The sequence below is a fragment of the Lithobates pipiens genome, unplaced genomic scaffold (genome assembly GCF_037356315.1).
Source record: "Lithobates pipiens isolate NorthernLeopardFrog02 unplaced genomic scaffold, aLitPip1_a1.2 Scaffold_23, whole genome shotgun sequence".
In the NCBI taxonomy this organism is placed as follows: domain Eukaryota; kingdom Metazoa; phylum Chordata; class Amphibia; order Anura; family Ranidae; genus Lithobates; species Lithobates pipiens.
In genome coordinates, this window is record NW_027507785.1 from 318,284,521 (window position 1) to 318,310,543 (window position 26,023).

Below are 26,023 nucleotides of genomic sequence, written 5' to 3' on the forward strand. Positions count from 1 at the left end.
GCTGCTTGCAGGACTTTCTCTAACGTCCCACAAGCACACTGCCCCAGTGTGAAAGTCACTCTGAAATGAATGGGAGGCGGATTTCAGGCGCTATTTCTAGTGCTAAAACTCATGAAAACCGACCTCAGTGTGAAAGGGGTCTTAAGAGTATAGAATGGTTGAAACTTTCAAGTTTTTATTGCCATCTGTGTCTAAATGGGGAGCTTTTCCTTTACTTCCTGTCCCACAAATACAACAGGAAGTGAAGGAAATCTCCTCTTAGCTGTCACTGAAACAGGAGTCCTCATTGGATGATTTCCCCTCCATTCCTGTTTTGATGAAAGCAAAATAACACTGCAAGTGTTAACTACTTATTTAGTCTAGCCAACATTAAAAGCACTGTAACTTACCTGATTCTCCTGTCATCCGGCAGATGGCGCTCCCCCATGCTCCAGTGGGTGGACTGTTGCTCTGTGTCATCACGTCAAACACAGGGTTATGGACCATGCGAAAGTCCTGATGATGTCAGGACATTATACCATTGGAGCATGGGAGGAGTGAAGACTGTGGGGACTGGTCTCACAGCGGGGAAGAGAGGAGGATCGAGTCAGTATATCTTCTTTCCTATGTCCACTAGATCTAAACGAGCAAACAACCCTCCCAGTGCAGGCTAAACCCTATTGCAAAGGATGTTTTTCTACATTACCCACCGAGGTGGGCTTTAAAATTATAAAAATGTTTGATTTCCCCTCAATTTTTCGATCTGGTTGCGATGGTCTCTAGGGTGAATAGAGAGGGTAAATCTAAACAGTGAAGACACAGACAGCAATAAAAAGCCTCCCCTATTCTATCCAAAACTAAAGAACATTTTTTGGCTTTAGTTACACTTTAAAAGTTTGAGATGAGATATTTTTTTTCGGGAAGGGGTGACAGGTGCTTGGACTTAGCTAGTTAAATCCGTCACGGCTCAGAAGCTGCGGGGTGTTTCGTGACGCTGTGGCTCCATTCACTGACACAAGCACCTGGGGCATGCAGACCAATGTGGAAATTATATGAAACAGATTACATATGTGCCTGTGCTTAAAGTATTCTGTCCAAACATTACGTAAAAAATCTTAATACATGTTTTATAACAGAACATTGTATTTGTAACTTTTTTTTTTTTTTATTGCATTCAATCCAGATGTTTGAAAAGTGGAAAGTGCTGCAATAAGTATTAAAGAGGATGTATAGTGATGAACGCAAGCCATTGCTGATCTCTCTTTCTAAAATTGCTACTCGCCTGGTTGTTATTGTGATACCCTTTTCCCAATACTCTAATGCCTCCAAAACACATGATCGGACTTTCCTGCCAACAAAACCGTAGAATTTTGTCCGAAGGATGTTGGCTCAAACTTGTCTTGCATACACACGGTCACACAAATGTTGGCCAACAATTCCGAATGTAGTGACGTGCTACGTGGGTTTTTCAGCTCTTTAGCGCCATCCTTCTGCTAATTTCGTGTTAGTAGAAGTTTGGTGAGTGTTGTTTTTTTCTTTTTTTACGTTTTTCATTTTGTGCTTTTCAGTTCATTTCTGAATGGCCATTCGTCAACCAGACATGTTGCGGAATCAGAGGAGATAACGTGTTATTTATTATTGGCCTTGGAGTTATTGCTTTGACATTATTTTTTTTGGTTGAATAATGATTTGATTTGGTATATTTTCTATATTTTTGAATGCATAGAATGCACTTTTTGGTTCTAGTGGCAGATAGCACGTCTAATTTGATCTGTTTTCTTTTTTTTAATGCAAAATAAAAAAATTGTGTAATAATAATAATATATTAATAATAATAATACTTGGCTGTGTGTTTTACTTCAATGACATTTTGGGAGTAGGCAGTTACATTTTATAAAATACAATGTAAAATTGACAAGAGACACCAACATAGTTGTATCTTTTATCTTAAAAACTACGGGATAATGGTGTTGTGGCAACTTATATATATAAAAAAAAAAAATAATAATAATATTATTCTTGATATCACTAGAAAAAAAAGCCTTTGAAAATTTGTTTGCAATAACTCCATCAGTATCACCAGCAAAGCAGCTTTATTATTATTCCAATAAAGAGGAAGAGAATTGTGCGCTGCATTTCTAGATTTCATAATTTGCCGCGCCACGAATGTTAATTCTCCATTACGAATGATAATTTACAAGACCGACCGCTTCTGACTCGTCCTTGCTTCCGAGCATGCGTGTTTGTACTTTGGACTTTTGTCCGACGGACTTGTGTACACATGCTTGCAAATTCCGATAACACACATTTGTTTGCGGAAAATTTGAAAACCTGCCATCCAACATTTCCTGCCGGAAAATCCGATGGAGCGTACACACGGTCAGATTTACCGACAACAGCCTGTCAACGAACATTTCCCATCGGAAAGTCAGATCGTGTGTACGGGGCTTAAGTATCTCACCACAAGGATTCAGATTTCCTGATCTTAGTACTTGTGGCTGGTCAGTGCCCCAAAGGGGTTAATGTACTAAAGGTTATTAGACTGCACTTTGCAAGTGCAACTGCTACAGAGCTTAGGAAATTTCAATTTACAAAGAATACCCAATCACAAGGAAAACTTAGGCTGCCCATAGATGGGTCTTTTTTTTTTTCAACCAGCCAAAGCAGAAAGATTCCCCCATCCACACCAGTGAAGTGGATGGAGGAATCCTCTCTGTGGTGCCACTGCATTCTGACTAGGGGGATATACTGCTCTGAGCTGCAGCTGATAGGCTGCATGAACTGATCGAATGCACATTTGCCAAGATTCCCATTTGACAGAAGAATAGTTGGATCAGAATTTAGCCAGTCCCTGCTGAACCGGTTGAATTTTGATCCATGTATGGCATGTATGTATGTATGGTCCATGTTTTAGACCTAGTTCCTCCTTGCAATTTGGCACATTGGGTAGTAAGTGCTTTCCATTGAATTATGTTAGCCGTGTCCAATTCAGCCTTGTCCCATGGGACATTGGTGGCTTTCAAGTCTGTTTTAAAGGTGGTCAGTTGTTTTGAAAGGCCAGGTTATCGGTGGACTTCCAGTGCTCTTGGTAGCTGAACAGTGCAGTGGAGGAGCAAAGGAATGTATAATATAAGCTATATTATATAGACAGCACTGATTGCAGAAACCAAATCTAATTAATATTTTCCTTCACTGGTCTAGAAAGCATCTAGGTGAGGAAATGACTACTGGGGGCCAAGGGCTGCACAAAAAGTGCCAAAGGCCTGCTGGTTGGGTACCAGGGTTCTAGAGAGTCAGTGCTTCTTGAATCATGCAAACCTGTGTATGAACTGCATACATTTCTCCTCCTCTACACTTTGTCTTATTGAAAAGCTACACCAAAAAGGCCCAAGCTGGAGGGTTCGGCATCACCCACCTGAGTCTGTTGTGGAATATTTACAAAGCCTGGATCTCGAGGTCCAACACTGACAAATCGGTTTGCTGGGGAAGTGCTGGGTGTTGAGTAGGCTGCAGAGAAGAAGGAGGTGAAAGTTAGTAAAGTAAAAAGACAAAACCAGAAAAAAGGAGCAAAATATTATATACAGCAAATCAACAAGTGAACCCAATAAAACGTTGATGGATGTAAAGGCCATCTGCCTATACTGTAGCAGATGGGTACGTATTTTTTTCTAACCAGATGAAGCTTATCAATTCACAAGCAGCTAGTGACATCATGGAGATGCTTTGTGCACTCAGCATTAGTGATGTAAATTATCTGTAGCATTCACTTACCAACATTACAAAAAGAAGAGATACATTAAAACCCAACACCAGGAAACGTGAAAATTCTCCCTTGCAATGGGACTGCACGTGCACTTCAGGGGTTAGGTGTTTATTTAGGTCTAGGGGTCACAGTACAAAATATTTACTCATCTAATCTTCCACTCCCCCATGCTGCTAGACCAGTCCCCGTAGCGCCATCTACCCCATGTTACAACAATCTAAGGTCCTGAAGTCCAATGCAGGGTCTATTGGATGTGATGACGCTGAGGGACAGTCCGCTGTTGAAGAGGCAGCCAATGCTGTCTACCAGGGGAGCAAAGGATCAGGTAAGTAAAGTGCTTTAAGCTAGAATAAACAAGCAGTTAACCCTAGCAGTGTGATCTCCCGGAGTTCGACTTTAGGGCCCAACACACTCTATAATTTGACCATGCCATGCTCATTTTTGCCTCATCCCACTCCTTGTGAAAATGGGTCCAGTGTATGTCCACTCTGCCTCTGTACTATGTCCAGTGATGGCTGCATGGCAGGTTTTTTAATGGTGACAACATTGAGCCATGCTTGGACAATGTACATTGGTACTCACACTTATAGCAGACATTTTCAACAAGGGTTCCTCCAGGGGTTGATAGGGATTCGTTGAGCTGTGGCTACTTGATCTTCTGTTTGATGGGGCCTGCACAGTTCAGGGCCAACGCCCCACAACACCAATGATCTTTTTAGGTGTCCATAGGAATGACATTCTGATCAACATTGTGAAGGGGACATTCTTCCCTTATCTACCAATGTAAAGTTTTTAGTAGAGGTTCCCTGAGGCCTGAAAATAACTTCAAGGGTTCCTCAGGTTGAGAAAGTCTGGTTTATAGGGTCTATTAGAAGAGCATGGTACAGAGTGACATATAGGTAGACAATTGAAAGACAGAATGTTGTCACCCTATAACAAGAAATTAAACTCATTGTTGGATCACCAGGTATTTTAATAAAACTGCAGATTTAGACCTATAGAAAATGACCTTTGAAATGACATTAACACGCCAATGATCATATGAGATTTTGCTTTGGTCTGGGCTTACATTAACTTTAATTGTATTTGGTGATTTAAGCAGCTAATTGTTTCAAACCACTCTCTTTTCTTTTTAAATTGTCTCCAGTTCTCCTGTAATATACTGAAATGTCAATCCCGTGTCTAGTTTTCTAGAACAAGTGGTGGGGGGGATGTGAAGGGAAAGCGGCAATCTCTGTGTAAATTCGGGACACGTTGTTTTGCATAGTGGCAGCAGAAGGAACGATCAATTTCAGGTTCAAAGCGTTACTGCGTTAGCTGGAGATGGTCCAAGCCATTGGAAATGATTGTGAAGCTTGTGAGCCATGAGTCGACTTAAGTGCTCAAATAATTATATTATAGCTGAACACTTCTGCAAACAGAACTGGAGCAAAACCACTAGCCCACAAAGTAATTTACATTCTGTAAGCTGTCCCGTTACATTCGTGTGAAGTGATTAACATGTAGGGCAATTTACCAGGGGGCAAGTCGCATGAGGTCTTATACTGCAGGAGGCCATGCACAGAATATGCATTAATCCTTGGCTCTTCACATTACATCTATACCATAAAAGATCACTCTTATGCAAATGGAAACAAATAGGTATGTTAAAGGGTCAGTCCAGGAGAAAGATAGAGTCAACCCTTGTATACTTCTGAGTTTGGGTTGTGAACAAGCAAGCTATCGCTTGTGAAACGTCTACCATTGCCAGTATCTGTCTGACCCTTTTGACAATAAAGATGACATTGAGATAAATTCGAGTTCCAGTGTGCGACCAATTTATTGTCTTGTTCCTTGGCAGGAACATCTCCCAGCCATAATTACCGCCTATGTTCCAGTCCATCTGAGATCTTTGTATGTGCTCCATAATATATAACATTTTAATAAAGATCCTGCAGGGAAAAGTCTTATAACAGGCACATTAGGGGTGCAGACCTTAGAATTCAGCACAGAGATCTCACTGATAGTCTCCAGGACGTAGAAGAAACTGTCAGATGGCTACAAGCAAATTAAATATCAGTTTTGGGTTGGCCTGGAGTTTACCCATCTTGTTTTGAAATACAGTATCAATAAAGGGAAATTGTCTGTCATTGTTTCCTTTCTTGGAGGTAAATGCTGTCCTACAGCTCTGAGCTTTACTCTTTTTCAAAAAGCTGCAGTGCCAGGAAGATCCTCTTCTGCCATCATATTTATGGAGTGTTGAGTTTCTGGTTGTGTTGGGGAGTGTTGGGGTTCTGGAGCCAGAGGCTCTCATAGGCTTCAAAATAGGGTGGGCTTGGGGCACAGAGAATGTGAACGGAGCCCGTCCAGGTGTTACAACAGCGAATTAATATTCACTATTTTGACACTGATTGCCCTCCCGGCCAATCGGGAAGTGGGTTTTGATACCCATCTTTCGATTAGCTGAAAGGACAGGTGATCCTAGGAGGAGGGAAGGAGCCACATGCTAGAAGATGCTGTGATGAAGGAGAGGACATGGAGCCCCTGCCCGCCTAGGGGTAAGTATCGGACCAACTGGCAGACAGTGGGGGGAGATGCTGCCAGCAGCCGCTCGGAGGGGGGGGTGGTTGTTTGCTGCCTCCCCCCCCCCCCAAAAAAAAAAACACCAGCCGCACTGTGTTTGCTATGTAAAAAAAAATTGTCTTTATTACCACTTTGAAGGCTGCTTCACACCCCACAGTAGCGGAACACCAGGGCCCAGTCACAAGTGAGACCTTTGCGATCCTGGTAGTTCCGCCACTGCCTACCTCTTGCTGTGTGAGCGCTGCTGTGCAATGGATTACAGAGGGTTAATATCAAGATAGATTCTAGTACTTTTCTTTACAAGTGGGTTCAATGCTTTTTTTTTTTAAATCTACAAGAAGTTCAGCTTTAATTTTGATTTTATTATAAAATGCATGAGAGCTGGAATGCACAACCATAACAAGCTCTGCCCTATTATGTATCTCAAGTAAGTCAGCGTAAAGGTCAAACCGAAACTATATTAACCGGAATAGAAGAGAGACTTTTTATACGCTACTTAAAATCTCTGCTCCTTTTAGGAAACGCTAATTGGATCTTTAACAGTAAAGACATTAGAGTTCAGGGTGTCAAACCCATTCCTGCACAGCGCTGAGGGTTTAAATGTGACCACAATCCTCAGCACTACGGCTAGCCACTCACAAACGCCTCCTTCTCGTTCAGGAGTAATTAAATGGGCAAGCAATGATGGCAAATTATCACATCGCCGTCGCTGATTTAATTATGAAATAGAACCTAAGCGAACTCGTAAATATCAGCAAACGAGCCGTCTCTTATCAAGCAACATCAACAGAGGTCGTAGCCTCGGTCTTTGGTTTTAAAGCATGCATGATACTTTTGTTAAAAGAGGACAAAAAATTAATATCTGATTTGTTAGCTCTTTCACAAAGGGTGGTTTTCGCCTGTGGACCTTCCGGGATACTGGAGGTTTAAACTAAGCCCAGGGAGTTGGCTAAGCAATGCAAGGTTTAAAACTAAACAATAAGCAGATATAAGACAAAACTTCATGCAGCTCTGTATTCGTTAATACATCATTAAATGCAAGCAAGTCTAAGTACCTGGGGGATGGAGAAGCAGCACTGACACAAACGATGGGGCACTATTCCTTCCACTCGCATCAACAATGGGGCACTATTCCTCCCACTGAAACCAACAATGGGGCACCATTCCTCCCACTGACACCAATGATGGGGCACTATTCCTCCCACTGACACCAATGATGGGGCACTATTCCTCCCACTGACACCAATGATGGGGCACTATTCCTCCTACTGACACCAATGATGGGGCACCATTCCTCCCACAGACAGCAATGATGGGGCACTATTCCTCCCACTGTCACCAATGATGGGGCACTATTCCTCCCACTGACACTAATGATGGGGCACTATTCCTTCCACTTATACCAACAATGGGGCACTGTTTCTCCCACTGATACCAATGACAGCGCACTATTCTTCCCACTGATACCAACAATTGGATACTATTCCTCCCACTGACACCAATGGTGGGGCACTGTTCCTTCCAGTGACACCAATGATGGGGCACTATTCCTCCCACTGACACCAACGATGGGACACTATTCCTTCCACTTATACCAACAATGGGGCATTATTCCTTCCACTAATACCAACAATGGGGCACTGTTTCTCCCACCGATACCAATGATAGGGCACTATTCCTCCCACTGATAGCAATGATGTGGTGCTATTCCTCCCACTGATACTAATAAGGGGGCACTATTCCTCCCACTGATACCAAAGGTGGGGCATTATTCCTCCCACTGACACCAATGATGGGGTACTATTAAACTAAGCCTAGGGAGTTGGCTAAGCAATGCAAGGTTTAAAACTAAACAATGGGCAGATATAAGACATAACTTTATGCAGCTCTGTATTTGTTAATACATCATTAAATGCAAGCAAGTCTAAGTATCTGGGGGACGAAGAAGCAGCACTGACACAAATGATAGGGCACTATTCCTTCCACTCGCATCAACAATGGGGCTCTATTCCTCCCACTGACACCAACAATGGGGCACCATTCCTCCCACTGACACCAATGATGGGTCACTATTCCTCCCACTGACACCAACAATTGGGCCCTATTCCTCCCACTGACACAAATGATGGGGCACTATTCCTCCCACTGACACCAACAATGGGGCACCATTCCTCCCACTGACACCAATGATGGGTCACTATTCCTCCCACTGACACCAACAATTGGGCCCTATTCCTCCCACTGACACAAATGATGGGGCACTATTCCTTCCACTAACACCAACAATGGGGCACCATTCCTCCCACTGACACCATCAATGGGGTACTATTCCTCCCACTGTCACCAATGATGGGTCACTATTCCTCCCACTGACACCAACAATTGGGCCCTATTCCTCCCACTGACACAAATGATGGGGCACTATTCCTTCCACTAACACCAACAATGGGGCACCATTCCTCCCACTGACACCAACAATGGGGCACCATTCCTCCCACTGACACCAATGATGGGTCACTATTCCTCCCACTGACACCAACAATTGGGCCCTATTCCTCCCACTGACACAAATGATGGGGCACTATTCCTTCCACTAACACCAACAATGGGGCACCATTCCTCCCACTGACACCATCAATGGGGTACTATTCCTCCCCCTCTGACACAAACGATGGGGAGCTATTCCTTCCACTGACACCAATGATGGGCCAATATTCCTTTAACTAACGCCAGGGATGGGGCACTTTTTCTCTTATTGATACCAACAATTGGCGCCAATACCAATGATACAGCACTATTACTCTTCCTACTGACCGCAGAAGCTATGTAATTTTCTCCCAATGACAATCAAGCCTGAAGAATTGTTTTATTCCACGTACGTAAAGCATTTTTTACCTCCGCTGGCCACAGTCCCCTTAAAGTCCGAAGGACAATAACCTGACCCTTTATTTAGGAAGTTTGGAGATCCCTGCTCTAAAATATCACAATTTAAAAGTTACAAGTTCTCTTAAATTAGTTATTTGTACAGGAGGCTCAACAAAGCAGAACCCTTGTTTTCTATAATCTATGACAGCAATGAAGGTCTCCATTCAGGTTCTGAAGAGCTGAGAGCTCGTCGGACAATTCTGAACACCTCTACTCTACAGGCAGAACCTACTCCATGTCCTCTGGGAGCAACATCATATAAAGAATGCACCGGAGACCCAGCAGCACTCTTTTATCTGCTGCTAGGCGGCTTTTACTTCGAGTGCTTCCTGTAATCTGCCAGGCGCACTTCACTTTCAGGACTATAACTTATTCATCACCCACCATTTTTCTTTTTTTTTTTTGCTCTATGCCGGACGCCCCAGCTCGGCTCCATAGCCGTTCTGCAGGATCTGACACGTCAGCAGCACATTACAAACAGCGCTGATGTAATTTACTCTGTACGGTGAACCGGGGAAAGAGATTAGAAAAATAACAAGGCTCACTCATCAGTTTCCAGGAGAACCAAGGGATTTGCCTGTCCCCATCCTGACTGCCGAACACACCATGAATTATCCTCCCCCCTCCCCCCCCCCCTGATATGGGTGAATTCTCTGAAAAGTGAACTTGATGTCAAGTACACATTATAAAGCTAAACCCCAGGCACAAAAACTTTCATTAAAATAAATTATATATATATATATATATATATATATATATATATATATATATATATGTATATACACAGTTGTACTCAAAAGTTTGCACACCCTGGCAGAAATGTTGCCATTAGTATTGAAGATATGACTAATCATGCCAAAAAACTATTATTTAGGAATAGCAATCCCAAGAAGCCATTTATTATCACATAGTTTTTTTTGGATCCTTTTTAAAGTTGTTGTAAACCCTTACAAACCACTTTGACCTACATGTAAGCCTAGATTAAGGCTTACCCGCAGGTCCAAGAAATATCTCCCAAACCTATACGGTTTAGGAGATATTTGCCCAAAGACGGGCACTGCTGTCTACGGTGCATGCGCCGTAGACAGCGGCGCGCGAAAGCGCACTGAGCGTGTGCCTCAGCGAAGATGCCGCGCAATTCCACGCGTCTCGGCTCCCGTGCGCATGCGCGGGAGTGACGTCATCGCGGCTTCGCCGAATGACAGTGGCGGAGCTGCGAGACCCCACCGAGAAGATGGATGTGCCGGACTACAGGGGACAGCGGTGACTTCGCTGGCTCCTGTGTCAGGTAAGTGACACATAATGGGCTACTATGCGATGCATAGTAGTCCATTATGCTTTGCCTTTGCAGGGAATGAAAGAGGAAGTAAATTCATCAGGGTTTACTTCCTCTTTAAATCATAATGATAACAGAAATCACCCAAATGGCCCCGATAAAAAGTTTACATACCCTGGAATGTTTGGCCTGGGTATAGACACAGAAGGTGGCGCACACAGGTTAAAATGGCAATTAAAGGTTAATTTCCCACATTTGTAGCTTTTTAAATCACAATTAGTGTCTGTGTATAAATAGTCAATGAGTTTGTTAGCTCCCACATGGATGCCCTAAACAGGCTAGACACTGAGCCATGAGGAGGTAGAAAAGAACAGTCAAAAGACCTGCATAATAAGGTCATAAAACTTTACAAAGATGCAAAAGGATATAAAAAGATATCCAAAGCCTTGAATACGCCAGTCAGTACTGTTCAATCACTTAATAAGAAGTGGAAAATTTGGGGATCTCTTGATACCAAGCCATGGTCAGGTAGATCAAGAAAGATTTCAGCCACAACTGCCACAGGACTTGTTCGGGATACATTAAAAAAAAAACACAGGTAACCTCAGGAGAAATACAGGCTGCTCTGGAAAAAGATGGTGTGGTTGCTTTTAAGGAGCACAAAATACGATGGTACTTGAACAAAAAAGAGCTGCATGGACAAGTTGCCAGTAAGAAGCCTTTACTGTACAAGTTCCACAAAAAAGTACCAAAAACACTTTGACATGCCTCATTGGCTTTTTTGTGGCATTGTCTCAGTAAAGGCTTCCTAAAGGCTTGTAGTTCTCAATAAACTGTGAGGGCACTGGTGAGCGCTGCCGTATGTCAGTAACTGCCTGCCAGTATCTGAGGTATGGGCAGAAAGTGTACTAAGAGTCTACAAGTTCTAGGCATTGCACTAGTGTAAAAAAAATTCTAAATGCAAAAAAGATGTTCACTCAGGGGCATACGTACAGGGGTCACAAGGGTTGCAATTGCAACCTGGCCCCATGTTCCAGGGGGCCCATGCGGCCCCCTGTACACCTGGATAGGAAGGGCCATGCGGCGGCATGTAGAGCAACCAATCTTCTCCATTTACCTCCTGCAGTTGATGAAAGGCTGCAGGTGGAAAATGGAGATAGGTTCCTCTACATGCCGACCCGCCACCCCTCCTATCCATCCCCTGCTGTGATCAGCCCCTGTGTGATCCTCTGGCCCCCCTCACCGCTGGGGTCTCCTCTCCCCTCTTCCACCATGCGTACTGATCACTGTCTCTGTCCATTCATAACTGAAGCATAGTAAACTGTATTTACTAGGCCTCAGTTTATAAATGGACAGGAAGCTCTGTACAGAGCTATTCCTGTCCATTCATTCTTTGCAGCTGAGGCTGCAGAGAAGGAGATTGAGGGCTGTGTCCCAAATTTCCTTTCTCTGGCTCAAAGGTGAAATATCACAGATCTGTTTAGACTCAACCTGAATGGGGTTCATAAAAAATTACAAAAAACAATAAAAAATATAATTGTAAAAAATAATCAAAAAAACTACTGACACCAGTGGCAGAACCACCAGGGTCACAAAGGTTACATTTGCAACCAGGCCCTGGTGTTCCGCCACCATGGGGGAATCCGGCCCAGGAGTCATGGGGCCCTTTAAGGTTTCTTGCACCGGGGGTCTCTGAAAGTTCTAGTTGCGCCTCTAGTATGCATTTTTTTCTTTTTATTTAAAAGGTGAAGTTATCCTTTAAATAGTTTCCTTGGGCCAAATTCCCATTATTAAGGAATGTGACTGTTGTCAGCGCAGCGGTACGGGGAATTCCCATTTCAGGAACAAATTTAAGTCAGGGTTGAGCACTACCAAGCCATTCACAGGAAGCCTTGTGTTTTTATGAATGATTACCAGTCTTTGTCTGATTGGCAGAGGTAGAGATAGTGACATCATCTGCCAGCCTCTCTGCCTCAGCCAATCAGAAAAAGCCTTGTATTCATTGATTAAGCTTACTGTGAATGGCTGAGAAGCACTCAGCCCAACTCAATTTTGTTCTGGCAGCAGATAGGAAGTCCCCGTTCAAAGTTAGGCCCCATTTACACCTGAGCGTTTTGTAGCTTGAAGCCTGAAGCTACAAAACGCTGGAGGGGAAAAAATCTATTATTCTCAATGGAGATGGTTCACATCTCCACTCCAAGTCGCCTGAAGCCGAACGCCTGAAGCTCAAACAAGTTCTGGACCCTTTTTTGTCACTCATATTGGGCAGATATGAGCATTTTTATTTATTTTTTTATAAATTCTTTTTATTCGTTTTAAAAGAAAAAGTACAGAACATAGCCTCGGGGCATTCCCCGGCTCAAACAATACAACACAACAGGTAAGGCAGAACACCAAAAAAACTATCCGCCTAACCCAAAAAACATACAACAACCAAACCCCATAGCTTGCTGCTAAAATTGACAGGAGCAATGTAAGTCTTAGGCCGCGTACACACGCGCGGACTGTTCGCCCAACTTTGTCCGTCCAACAGTTTCGGCAAACAGTCCGCTCAAAATTAGCATGGACGGACATGCCCACACACGACGAACGAACAGTTTGCTGAAACCGTGCGCGATGACGTGAACGGCACGTACGACGGGACGAAAAATACGACGTCCTATACACTGCATTATAACTTTCGGCGTGTAAATCCTTTCTGAGCATGCGCGGAACTTAGTTTGACGAACAAGCCTACACACGGGCGGACTGTTCGCTCAAACAAGGTTTCAGCGGACAGTTTTACGGAATTTCCGAAAAACCTTGTTCGTCAAACTGTCCGCTGAAACTGTCCGCTGAAAGCCCACACACGAGCGGACTGTCCGCCCAAACACTGTTCAGCGGACAAAGTTGGGCGAACAGTCCACCCGTGTGTACGCGGCCTCAGTAATTAACATTAAGCGTAATGATGTACTATAGGCAGTCTACCAACAGAGATCTACAAGTGGGCGTCAATCGGATACTCAGGCATCCCAAACGCTACCCTAGAGAGAGCTTACCAGAGATATGAGCATTTTTCTTCCTTTTACATTGGTGATCTTTTGCCCTGCATAAAATCGTGGCAAAACGCTGTTAAAAATGCAGCAAAATCGCAGTAAAAAACGCAGCAAAATCGCAGTAAAATCGCGTGATTTTATGCCTGAAAACGCTACGCTCAGGTGTGAATGGGGCCTTAGCGTCTTCGCTTAGCTACTGCTAAGAAAAAAAAAATCAAAGCATGCCACCTGGAGGGCATATTGTTTTCAGTGTAAGTCTATTGCTAGAATTTCGTCTATATGCTTCCTCTAGTATAGGAGAAACATAAAAGGTGCAATCACTATGATAAACTACCAGTTAGCTTGGAATGTAAAGCCATGAGTGCCGCCATGAACACAGATTATAGAAAGCCACATCAAAGAACTGGGACTTTAGAACAGGAACACACAGGATAAAATGGTTTACATTGCGATGATCACTTTGACGTACAGTATATATATATATATATATATATATATATATATAAAAAAAGATAAAAATTAAACTAAACTGAAAGACTTTGGTTTTGTGTAAACCCTCTGATTTCAGTGTGGATAAATTATTGTTATCTCTGACAAAGGGGGGGGGACAGCTTGCTGTATCTGAAGTCTGTTGTTATTATCAGCTCCACCATGCTGCAAGTCTTCTTTGCAAGTCCAACCTTAGGTATTTCTGATAATAAATTCAGCTTGCGTAAAGTGCATGTAGAGAATATGAAAGCTCTTTTTTTTTCTCTCTCTTGGAAGCTTCTAAATAAATGATGTGAGCTCGGCCCCAGGAAGATGAGCTTAAAATTGACTCAAGATCGCAAGATCTATACTGAATTGGCTCATGCACACTTTCATGGGGTAACTGTAGACACGGCTACCTCTGATCCAATTTTTAATGCAAACACTCATGAGCTCTGTGCCTGTTCCCACCTGCTTCATTACTTCATGCCATTAGACAGAACAGCTCGGGTATACTAGACTATGGGAACAGAACCCTTATCTGGTTGAGTCTTGCTAAACAATGACATGATTATGAGTGGCCGTATTGTTAGGTGCTGGCTGCCACAATTGGGGATGGTTTATATGTGTCATTTAAGTTTCTCACCGACACATATCCAGGTGCTCCAGGGTTGAGGCTGATGTGGAGAAAGCAAACATTTTGTTTTCTCTGAATCTTAATAAGCCGTATCTGAGTCCTGTAGTCCAGAGACATTGTAGCGCTTTGCGGGGGGGGGGGGGGGCGGGGGGTAAAGCCTCCGTTTTTTAGGTCCACATCTTATCTGGTAGCTTGACCTCATTTTTGGACTCAGCTGTGCACTGGCCTTTATATATGTGAGTTGACCAATGCTCAGGACCCTCTCTCCTGCTGCTGCATGAAAAGGCTGACTGTTGACAGAACACTAATTGCCCATACACACGATCGGAAATTCCGCCAGCAAAAGTCTGTTGTGAGCTTTTGGTCAGGAATTGCGACCACGTTCATGCTCCATCGGACATTTGCTGGCGGAATTTCCACCAGCAAAAGATTGAGAGCAGGTTCTCTATTTTTGCAAAGGAAAAACTTCCGATCGGAAATTCTGATCGTCTGTAGAAATTCCGACGCACAAAATTCCTACACATGCTCGGAAACAATTTGATGCATGCTCGGAAGCATTGAACTTGATTTTCTCGGCTCGTTGTAGTGTTGTATGTCACCACGTTCTTGACGGTCGAAAGTTCAGAGAACTTTTTTGTGACCGTGTGTATGCAAGCCAAGCCTGAGCAGAATTCTGTCGGAAAAACCATCCAAGATTTTTCAGACCGAATTTTGGCTCGTGTGTATGGGATATTAGAAAATGCAAAAGCTGCCTATTTGTTTTAGGGAACCCTTCCTGGACTTCGGAGGCTTTCAAGAGCTTTGGGGGGAAAAAGCCTCCATTTGTAGGTCCACATCTTACCTGGTAGTTGGACCTAATTTTTAGACTCAGCTGTGCACTGGTCTTTATATATGTGAGTTGACCAATGCTCAGGACTCTCTTTCCTGCTGCTGGGTGAAAAAGGCTGACTGTTGGCACAACACTAAGAAGGTACAAGAGCTTCCTATTTGTTTTGGGGAACTCATTCCACTAAAACTTCTTTGGTCGACCAATGGCGAGGCCTGTTCTGAATGGAACCTGTCCCGTTAAACCGCTGCATGGTCTTGCCCCCGTGCTGCAGATCAGTTTCAGGGTCTTGGCAATCTTCTTAAAATGGGCAATTGGTCCCAATTTGGACATTTTCACTTAGGGGTGTACTCACTTTTGTTGCCAGCGGTTTAGACATTAATGGCTGTGTGTTGAGTTATTTTGAGGGGGCAGAAAATTTACACTGTTATACAAGCTGTACACTCACTACTTTACATTGTAGCAAAGTGTAATTTCTTCAGTGTTGTCACATGAAAAGATATAATAACATTTTTACAAAAATGTGATAGGTGTACTCACTTTTGTTAGATACTGTATGTGTATATATGTCTATATATATATATCTATATATATATATATATATATATATATATATATATATATATATATATATATATATATATATAATATATATAGATATGTGTGTGTTTTTCTATGATGGACAATAAAACAATCAAGATATGTGAGGACATGCGCTACTTACTCGGCGAGGTGGGAGAAGTGGCTCCTCCTTCTGTAGACGTAGATGGAGGTTTTGTGTCTGGCACGGGCAGAGGCACAGGCCTAGCCATAGGTGGCGGAGGAGGCGGTGGCAACATCGGAGTCGGAAGGAATGGATTGTGCACCTTGCCTTGGCTGCTACCATTGGGCTATGAAACAACAAGAACACAAATAGCTCAAGTAGATGGAACATAAGGAAATGTGCTTACATTAAACAGTTACACCAAAGCATTCAACAGCCATTCTCATCCTGCAGCTTAGCAACATTTACTGCTAAATCTGTTAATCTGAAAACAATATTTGGCTATTCTGAAGTTGACCAAAACACATTCCCCTTTTTTAGTACATAACAATAATGCAGGTGCCGTGCAAATTGCAACGTCCATGTGAATAAGCCTCACTTTGCCACAGCAGGGTGTCCAGTCTAGTGTTTATTTTATTGATGTCCAGAGGAATTGATTTCCCCATCTGTGCAGGTACAAAAACTTTTTTCGGCTCCTCTTCTTCTGATATCAGTCACTTGGGCTTTGAAGCTGGATCCCAGTAAAAATTTATTTTTGTTTTGGACACAGTGATAAAGAGTTAGAACTTCTATCAGCTTTTACTATCTGAAAATCCACTGGGGAGATATCTAATGGTGATCGTGGACAGCACTCATCTATTTCAGCATTGAGTGCTGGAGTGAGAGTGCAAAAAACATTTCCACTAAGAAAAAAAAGTTATAAGACTTTTTTTTGTAAGTGAAGAGTTGTTAAAATGTATAACATAATGTAATACAGGAGTATAAAGTGAACAATACAGTTAGGTTGAGTTTTAACCACTTCACTGGTATTTTTCAAAATGGCGGAGTGGCGGTTGCTTACTTCCGGCATGCCGTTTATAAACAGCACTTCAGAAAATGCACACGGGAGGCCAGTGTGCCCATGAATGGCTATTATCTGAACTGTCAATAGACAGCTCAGATCCCCGGCACAATGTACAGAGCTGACCGGATCAGCTCAGCCATCAACACTCTAGTTTTGAAGACCAGATCTTTCCTAACCCTTTTTTGTTTACATGTAGCAATCAGTACTTTTTGCTAGAAAATTTCCTAGAACCCCCAAACATTATGTATTTTTTTTAAAGCAGAAGCCCTAAAGAATAAATTGGTGGGTGTTGTGTGGTTTGTATGTCACATGGTATTTGCGCAATGTTTTTTTTTGGGGGGGGGGATACATTTTTTTAAAATTTTAATGCAAAAGACACATTACATAACCCAATTTTTTAAGTAAAAAAATAAAAGATGATGTCACGCCTGTGCAATGGTGACAAACGACGTAAATTGTATTATTCATGCCGCTTTCATTTTTTTTTTTTTAAACATCCTTTGTGACAGTAATAGGCAGTGACAGGTACTCTTAATGGAGAGATCTGGGGTCTATAAGACCCCAGGTATCTCCTCTGCCCTTATGGTGCTGTTTACAGTGATGTAAGGTAATCGCTTTCAGTTCCCTATATCATAGAGACGAACAAAGCAGTTTCCGGTCTTTGTTTGCCTCTATGATCAGTCGGCAGAAATGCCAACTGGTCGATCAGGTGTCCTGGGAGGGGGGACAGCCCGATGAAGCTGCGGAAAGGGGGGGGCTGATACCTACATGGTTAACCCAAACCCAGTTCATTAACTGTGCAATCACCAGCAATGAGCAATCCACACCGGTCAGTGTCCTGGTCAGGTGTGAGACATAAATGTTTTTTTTTTTGTGAACTCCGATGACAGATTCTATTCCCTCCGCTAAGTCATAAATTTTATTGTTTCGTTTAGAGTCACTTCGCTCGGAACAAAAGCGGAATGAAATTTCAGCTCGGCTCGCTGTCTTGCACAGCTCAGCTGTGTCCTGGTTTAACTGTGTATTTAACATTTTATAAGAAGGAGCAGTGTGTTTAATTTATGGAGCAATAGAATTTAGGAGGCCGCGCACTTCTAGTATCTGACAATATCAGTTCTGACAACAGTCAACAAATTGATCTGCCGAGCAAGCGTCTCACCCTGCGTGATTCGGGGTGGGGGAGGGAGATGGAAGAGGGCAGACAATAAAAGTTGGAATACAGCAGTTTTTTTTTTAAGGAACAATAACATCTTTTACTGAAGTCTTTATAACTTTCTATAACGGAAGAAATAAATCTTATGTCTTATAAGTAACCCTGCGTTCAGTGACTCCGATGCAAGTGTATCAAAGCTCAAAAATAAATCTGAAAATGCAGAATAGTCGCATACAGTCTGTTGGAGCGGCAAACATGTTCATGACTGCATGCAGATACACTAAATGGTTAAAAGCATACAGGGAGGGAAAAAAGTATTTGATCCCCTGCTGATTTTGTACATTTGCCCACTGACAAAGAAATGATCAGTCTATAATTTTAATGGATGGTTTACTTTAACAAAGATAGACAGAATAACCACAAATATATCCAGAAAATGCATTAAAAAAATATATAAATTGATTAGCATTTTAATGAGTGAAATAAGTATTTGATTCCCTATCAATCAGCAAGATTTCTGTCTCCCAGGTGTCTTCTATACAGGTAACGAGCTGAGATTAGGAGCACTCTCTTAAAGGAAGTGCTCCTAATCTCAGCTTGTTACCTGTACAAAAGACACCTGTCCACTGAAGCAATCAATCAATCAGATTCCAATCTCGTCACCATAGCCAAGACCAAAGAGCTATCCAAAGATGTCAGGGACAAGATTGTAGACCTACACAAGGCTGGAATGGGCAACAAGACCATCACCAAGCAGCTTGGTGAGAGGGTGACAACAGTTGGTGCGATTATTCCCAAATGGAAGAAACACAAAATAACCGAACACATTTGAGATGAATTGGAACACCAATTGTAAGCAAGAGCCATAAAGACATGGTTTAATCAGTTCGGTGTGGAGGAACTTAAGAGCTCTGACCTCAACCCTACTGAAAACCTTTGGGGTGAACTGGAACACCAATAGTAAGCCAGCTCGATAAAGACATGGTTTGATCAGTTTGGTGTGGAGGAACTTGAGAGTAGTGACCTCAACCCTGGTAAACACCTTTGGGATGAACTGGAACACCAATTGCAAGCCAGCTTCATAAAGACATGGTTTGACCAGTTTGGTGTGGACGAAGTTGAGAGCCCTGACCTCAATGCTGGTGAACACCTTTGGGATGAAATGGAACACCAACTGTAAGCCAGCTTCATAAAGACATGGTTTGACCAGTTTGGTGTGGACGAAGTTGAGAGCCCTGACCTCAATGCTGGTGAACACCTTTGGGATGAAATGGAACACCAATTGTAAGCCAGCTTCATAAGGACAGTGTTTGACCAGTTTGGTGTAGATGAAGTTGAGATCCCTGACCTCAATGATGATGAACACCTTTGGGATGAAATGGAACACCAATTGTAAGCCAGCTTCCTAAAGACATGGTTTGACCACATTGGTGTCGGGGAACTCAAGTGTCCTCCACAGAGCTCTGACCTCAACCCTGCTGAACACCTTTGAGATAAATTGGAATGATATTGGTGAACCAGGACTTCTCATCCAAAATAAGTACCTGACCTCACACATGTTCTTTTGGCTAAATTGGGACAGACGCTCTCCAAAATCTTGTAGAAAGCCTTCTCAGAAGAGTGGAGACTCAAAGATGCAAAGTGAGGCCAACTCCATATAAATGACCATGGGTTTAGAATGGGATGTCCAACAAGCTCATATAGTAAGTGTGATGGTCAGGTGTCCACACATGTTTTCTATAGCTTTTTACACACTAAATCAGAAGACACCTCCATTATAATAGAAAAAGTTGAATTTCTAGCAAATAATAAACCCATTAAAATGAAATCCAAAACTTTCATAGAATGCATGAAGGTAAAAAGACTTGGGCCTTTACAACCACTTTAAATAAAACCTTGGATATTTTGTGTTGCCAATAAAGTCCTAAAAGGTTTATTTGAGGGATTTTTTATTGTGAAGGATGTGGTATCTATAGGAAAAAATAAGTTTTTGATATTATTCTCCTGTTTCTTTTTTGGTTTGTGTTTTACTGGTGTGATCACCAGGAAGTGTGTTGCTGGCAGGACCACCAGCTGAAAGTAAAATGAAAGAGGACTTCAATTTCATACATCTCTGTTCTTGGGTCAGATAGACTTAGTATATGGGAGAGAAAAGAAAAAAAAAAGAAATAAAAAAACTACATATCTATACGGAAAGGCTGCACTGGACCTGACAGCTCCAGTTTGAGGTCTGTAAGGAATATTTTCCTGCATGTAGCAATCGGCAGACAGATAAATAGGAGGCATAAGAAATTAGGCTTGTGGTATGTGGGGTTCAAGTACTGGTCAACTTCAGCTCAAGCACTGGATACACACGTATAAATAACTTCAAGGAGATGGAACATCTGTCTTTCCACAAGTTGTTAAATATCATTAAGCAACAGTCGTAGCTTTGCTCCGGAGTTCCCCCTCCCCAGAAGGACCCTTTATTTTTTTTAAGTACCGAAGGCCATTTTTCCTTAGCCGATTCTGTGCAATACATTCATTTAGGATGGTCATAAAATACAGAAGCATTTGAAATCACATCAAGTCATTAAAGGAAGCAAAGTATAACCAGCATGTAAGATCAGCCCTATCTTAATATATGTAAAAAAATTTAACAGAGACATGTGGATTTACTGTATATACAAAGCTATTCCAACCGTATCTTTCAACACACGGGACTTGAAAAGCACCGGAGATCAGAAGTACATCAACAAAATCATCTTTTAAAAATATTTTATTGCTATTCACATTAAAACATTATTAAAAGCACATTTCATCAGATTGCATGCCATGGTTTATTTGAAATTGACATGTAGATATATAAGTCCAACAGAAGGTTTTTGAGGTTTGAGAAGGTTATTGTTTTCGAAAGACACTTGTGCATAAAGAAATAGTAAATTGAGCCTTGGCATGCAATCGGCCGAAATGTGCTTTTTAAAGCTGAATTCCAGGAACTTTACTGTAGAGTGCAAAAATCTGGTGCAGCTGTGCATAGAAACCAATTAGCTTCTAACTTCAGCTTGTTCAATTAAGCTTTGACAAAAAAAAAAAAAAAAACAACAACTGGAACCTGATTGGCTACCATGCACAGCTGCACCAGATTTTGCACCCTTCCAGCTTTAGTAAATCAACCCCTGTGAATTAAGTCTAGTGAGGTGCATGACACCTCCTGGGCTTAGCTCTTCTATTTACATCTGACAGCTTTGTGGTACTCTCTGAAGACAGCTATGGCTGTATTTCCAGGACCCTGAACATGATCCTTCTAAGCTCTGCATCTTGAACAGGAGAGTCGCGGCAGCTGCTGTGCCTACCCCTCCCCTCTTTCTGTCTAATCACAGAAGCCTTGGTATTTTGTTTCACATTTGGCAATTTTTTTTTTGGGGGGGGGGGAGCAGGTAACTGGTTTTGACATGTACCCACTCCCACTTCCTCTCGGATTGCCTAGCAATCCAAGCGGAAGTTCTCCCCCCCACTTCCCTGCCTGCAGCCTTCTGGGAAACATCACAGGTCCCAGAAGATTGCGGGACTATTCAGATAGCGCAGCAGGGCTTGCGCATGTGCAGTGAGCAGCCAGCTGTGAAGCCGCAGGCAGTCAATATGCTGGAGATGGGGACCGAAGCCTGGTGAAGAAACCAGCAGGGTAAGCACAACGCTGGATTCTGGGACAGGCGAGTGTTTCCGTTAAAAGTTGTAGCTGCTGACTTTACATTTTTTCACAGATGACTGAAGAACTGCTTTAAGCTTTGAACGATATGGCTGCAATAGATTAGAACTGGGGCATAGGGTACCATGACCATAAATCAGTCCAGATTACATCATCTGTCACACAAAGACTGTAGAGAAATATGCAGAAACTCATGGTAGCCAATCAGAACTTATCTTTCATTGACCTGACTACAGAGAACCGATAAATGGTCGCCAGTGACTACAGCATTTTGCACATCATCATTGTATATACCTAGCACCTTAGAAAACAGAACCATATTTGTGTTTGATGATTAGGACACAGACTACCAGTGATCCAGAGCAACCAATCAGCAATCACATTTCATGGTTCAAACTGCTAAAATAAAATGAAAGCCAAAGTCTAACTGGCTTCTTAAGCCCCCTTCTCGCCCCGCCCTGGCATTCCTTTGAAAAGTTCTGAAAGCCTGGGGAGGGGCAAGAAGGATAGGCGATCATGTGACCACTGTGATTGGCTGTCATAGTGGTCACGTGATCAGGGGTCGTTCCCGCCAGCTACCCATACTCTTGGTCTCTGGGCTGGGAGTGCGCAGCGAGCGCGCTCTCATCACAGAAACATTGTCTGCTCAGTGACACATATGTGCCACGTGTGCGTGTTAAAGCCCACCCTTTTGCCGCCACACATATATGTTACACAGATGGCAACAGCTTCAATTGCTGCATGTGATTGCTGCTTTATTATATACTGTATATTAGCCTGAGTTGATATTGTACATTATTTAGTAATTTCCCTTTGGGATTAATAAAGTATTGTGAATGCACCTAAACACATATAAAATATAATATAATAAAATATATTAAGAAAACAAGATAAGTAGATTAACTTTAGAGGTTCAGTCCACCCAAATCTGGTGTTTCAGTTCTGTATGGAACTCACCGTGTTTAAATATATACTGGCTCCATATACCGTTCAGTGACTTTGTGAGCTCCTAGCTCCTCCCACTGGATATCGCCATCAAATCGCCATTATGAAGGCGTCTTTATTGCCTTTGTAGCAGTTTTTTATTTTTTTCTTTAGGATCTACTTCCCACACAAGATTTACATATTTTCCAATATAATTAAATTAGAAAAACGTATACATCTTGGGTGAAAGTATTTTATAAATGGATCCCTTTTGTGTTAATGAGAACGAAATGGACAGAAAAAAATATTTCTTCTGCAGCAGGAGGAGTGAGACCCATGGGGATGTGGTGTGATAACAACTCTTGAAAGGAGAACTCATTAGTCACTGTGGAAGAAGCTAATCTGGAAATCAACCTATCAGTGTCCGTCCACAATGGAACAGATTTTGGGTGGAGTGACCCTATGAAGAAGACTTCTGCTCAAAACTTCTCATTTAGTTTCAGTTGGGGTGTAGAGGGGATGGGATGAGTGGAAGTGTACGATTATATACAGCTCCCTCTAGTGACAGACCCCAGTTTTGCAGAGTTCCTCTGTTGATCTCCCCTCTCTGTTGCTTGCAGTGCAACTTGTGAGCTTAAAGCCTAACTCCAGCAAAACCCTTGTTTTTTCCATTTTGAATAGATCTATCCATTTCTCTATCTATCCTCTATAAATCTGCCTCCATCATTGTATCTATCATCTAGAACAGGGGTCTCCAAACTTTCTAAACAAAGTCTACTGTCCTACAGACTTTAGGGGGGCAGGCGTTGGTGTCAGTGGGAGGAATAGTGCTCCATCATTGGTTTCAGTGGGAGGAATAGTGCCCCATCATTGGTTTCAGTGGAAGGAATAGTGTTCTATCATTTGTGTCAGTGGGAGGAATAGTGCCCCATCATTGGTGTCAGTGGGAGGAATAGTGCCCCGTCATTGGTGTCAGTGGGAGGAATAGTGCTCCATCATTTTTGTCAGTGGGAGGAATAGTGCCCCATCATTGGTGTCAAGAGGAAGAATAATGCCCCATCATTAGTATCAGTGGGAGGAATTATGCCCCATTGATGGTGTCAGTGGTTTGAATAGTGTCTTGTATCAGTGAGAGGAACACTGCCCCAAGTGCCAGACAAAGGCAAGCAAAGGGCTGCATCTAGCCCCTGGGCCACAGTTTGGCACTGTTCTAGAAAATCCATTTGGATCGAGTAGAGAAAAAATGTCAGCTTTCTTGCCCTCTATGGTTATATTAATGAGATTTTCCCTCTGTCCCTCTCAGAATAGGAAGTCATGGGAAATCTCTCCAATGGAGACCTTGACAAAAAACAAATTTAAGTAATGTGTGGGAAGGATTAAAACGTCTTATAGCTTCTTTATTTCTGTGTATTCCTTTCTGTTCTAGTGACAACCACTCTCCTCATTTGCTGCACTGGTCTCACGGGGACAGGAAGGGAGGAAAAATCTCCCCATTGGGGCCACAGACTGGAAATAGAAACCAAACTGAATTCTTAGCTCTTCCCCTCTTTCCAAAAAAAAATAAAAAATGTGTCTGGAGGTTTTAAGGTGGCCATTCTCAAACCAGGTTTGTGGAACCCTAGGGTTCTTGCAAGGGTGACTATGGGTTTCTTGAGCTGTGGCTAGTTGACCTCCAATACAATAGTTAGATCTCCCATGTGTGGCTGGAGTTAGGCTTTAAGGCAGCCATTCTCAACCTGGGTTTCGTGGAGCCCTAGGGCAGTGATGGCGAACCTTGGAACCCCAGATGTTTTGGAACTACATTTCCCATAATGCTCTTGCATTCTGCAGTGTAGTTGAGCATCATGGGAAATGTAGTTCTAAAACATCTGGGGTGCCAAGGTTCGCCATCACTGCCCTAGGGTTTTTCCATAGGTGGATGGGGTTCCTTGAGCTGTAGCTAGTTGACCTCCCATGTGATGATGTCATTTGACAGAGCCAGTGACATGACAATAGAGGGGGCATACTGCCAGATGGGCATTCTTCCCATTGATAACCACCAATGTAACCCAATTACCAACCATCATTTTCCCAATGACCACCAATGGACTAACCTTAATAGGGGTTCCCTAAGACCTGAAAATGAATGAAAGGGTTCCTTTGAGGTAAAAAGGTTGAGAAGGAATTCTTTAAGGTGTCACTTCCATTGACCCCTATAGTGAATCCTCTGACCAGCAGCAGTATAGAACGAGGGTGGACATCACCAGAGGAACTTCACAGCGCTGGATCTTCACATCAAAGCTGCAGAGGTAAATATAATTTCTCACACAGGCAACCCCACTTATAACCCCCTACTGAAAACCAAATTTACAGTTGTGTGTGGCGTCTTTCTTTAACCCTTCATTGACATTGGTCAGACACTTCCGTAATATAAAAAGCAGTCCTTACGTTTAGGAACCCCACCTGTCCAGCCTGCTGACCGGCTTCTGGGCAGACAAGTTGGACAAACTCTTTCAGGGTCTCTTGCGGGTGATAGCGGATGGCTGGGTGCGAGAAGTACGGCCCCGGCTGCTGGATGATGGGCGACGTCGGGAAATGCAAGGTTGACGGCGTGGCGTGCGGGCTCGCTGCGGGAGAAAAGGAGAGAATGGCTGTTATCTAAGTTTTGCTGCAGGATGCTCTGCAGTTCCATGGAAGGACTGAGGAGTCTTTTATAAACACACAACCATCCGCTCCAATCACACTTCGACAATGGCGAGCGTTCATTCCATTCATAGACATTTCCTGCCATAGATGGTTCATCGCAGGGACAATTCACAGCTCATCACATCCATTACCAACAATATTAAACATAAGGACTCAATATATATCATGCATTACCGGGCAGGCAAAAGTCATAGAAACTTCTTCAAGTTTAAATAAACTTTCCATGGTGTGTAACATACTGAAGAATAAATAAACACAACAGGGAACATTTTATGAGATGTGATTCCAATAAAAAAAAAGATTTCATATTCTGTGCTTCCTCCAGTGTTCTTTCCACAACAAGACCAAAATATATCGAATATAGGAAGGACTAACTAACATGCATTTCTATGTCTAACAAATTATCCATCCGACTTTATTACTGTAAATATATGTCCTCTTTTTTTCTTTCTTTTTTCCTTTCTTAATTTTTCTTTGTTTATAGTTTACATCTCC

At 42.6% G+C, this 26,023-nt stretch overlaps 1 protein-coding gene across 11 annotated transcripts in view; it reads right to left on the reverse strand.

The window, feature by feature from the left end:
- The window catches only part of NFIA (nuclear factor I A), a 715,521-nt gene that overhangs the window by 44,808 nt on the left and 644,690 nt on the right, over window positions 1-26,023 (reverse strand). For 9 of the 11 annotated variants that reach the window (XM_077450586.1, XM_077450593.1, XM_077450590.1 and 6 more), the window contains 3 exons: window positions 25,271-25,449; window positions 16,196-16,361; window positions 3,395-3,486 (listed from right to left, as the gene is read on the reverse strand). In XM_077450586.1, the coding sequence (XP_077306712.1) occupies window positions 3,395-3,486; window positions 16,196-16,361; window positions 25,271-25,449 (437 nt within the window). The remainder of the gene's footprint in view (window positions 1-3,394; window positions 3,487-16,195; window positions 16,362-25,270; window positions 25,450-26,023) is intronic. The other 2 variants (XM_077450585.1, XM_077450595.1) reach the window with 1 other exon arrangement.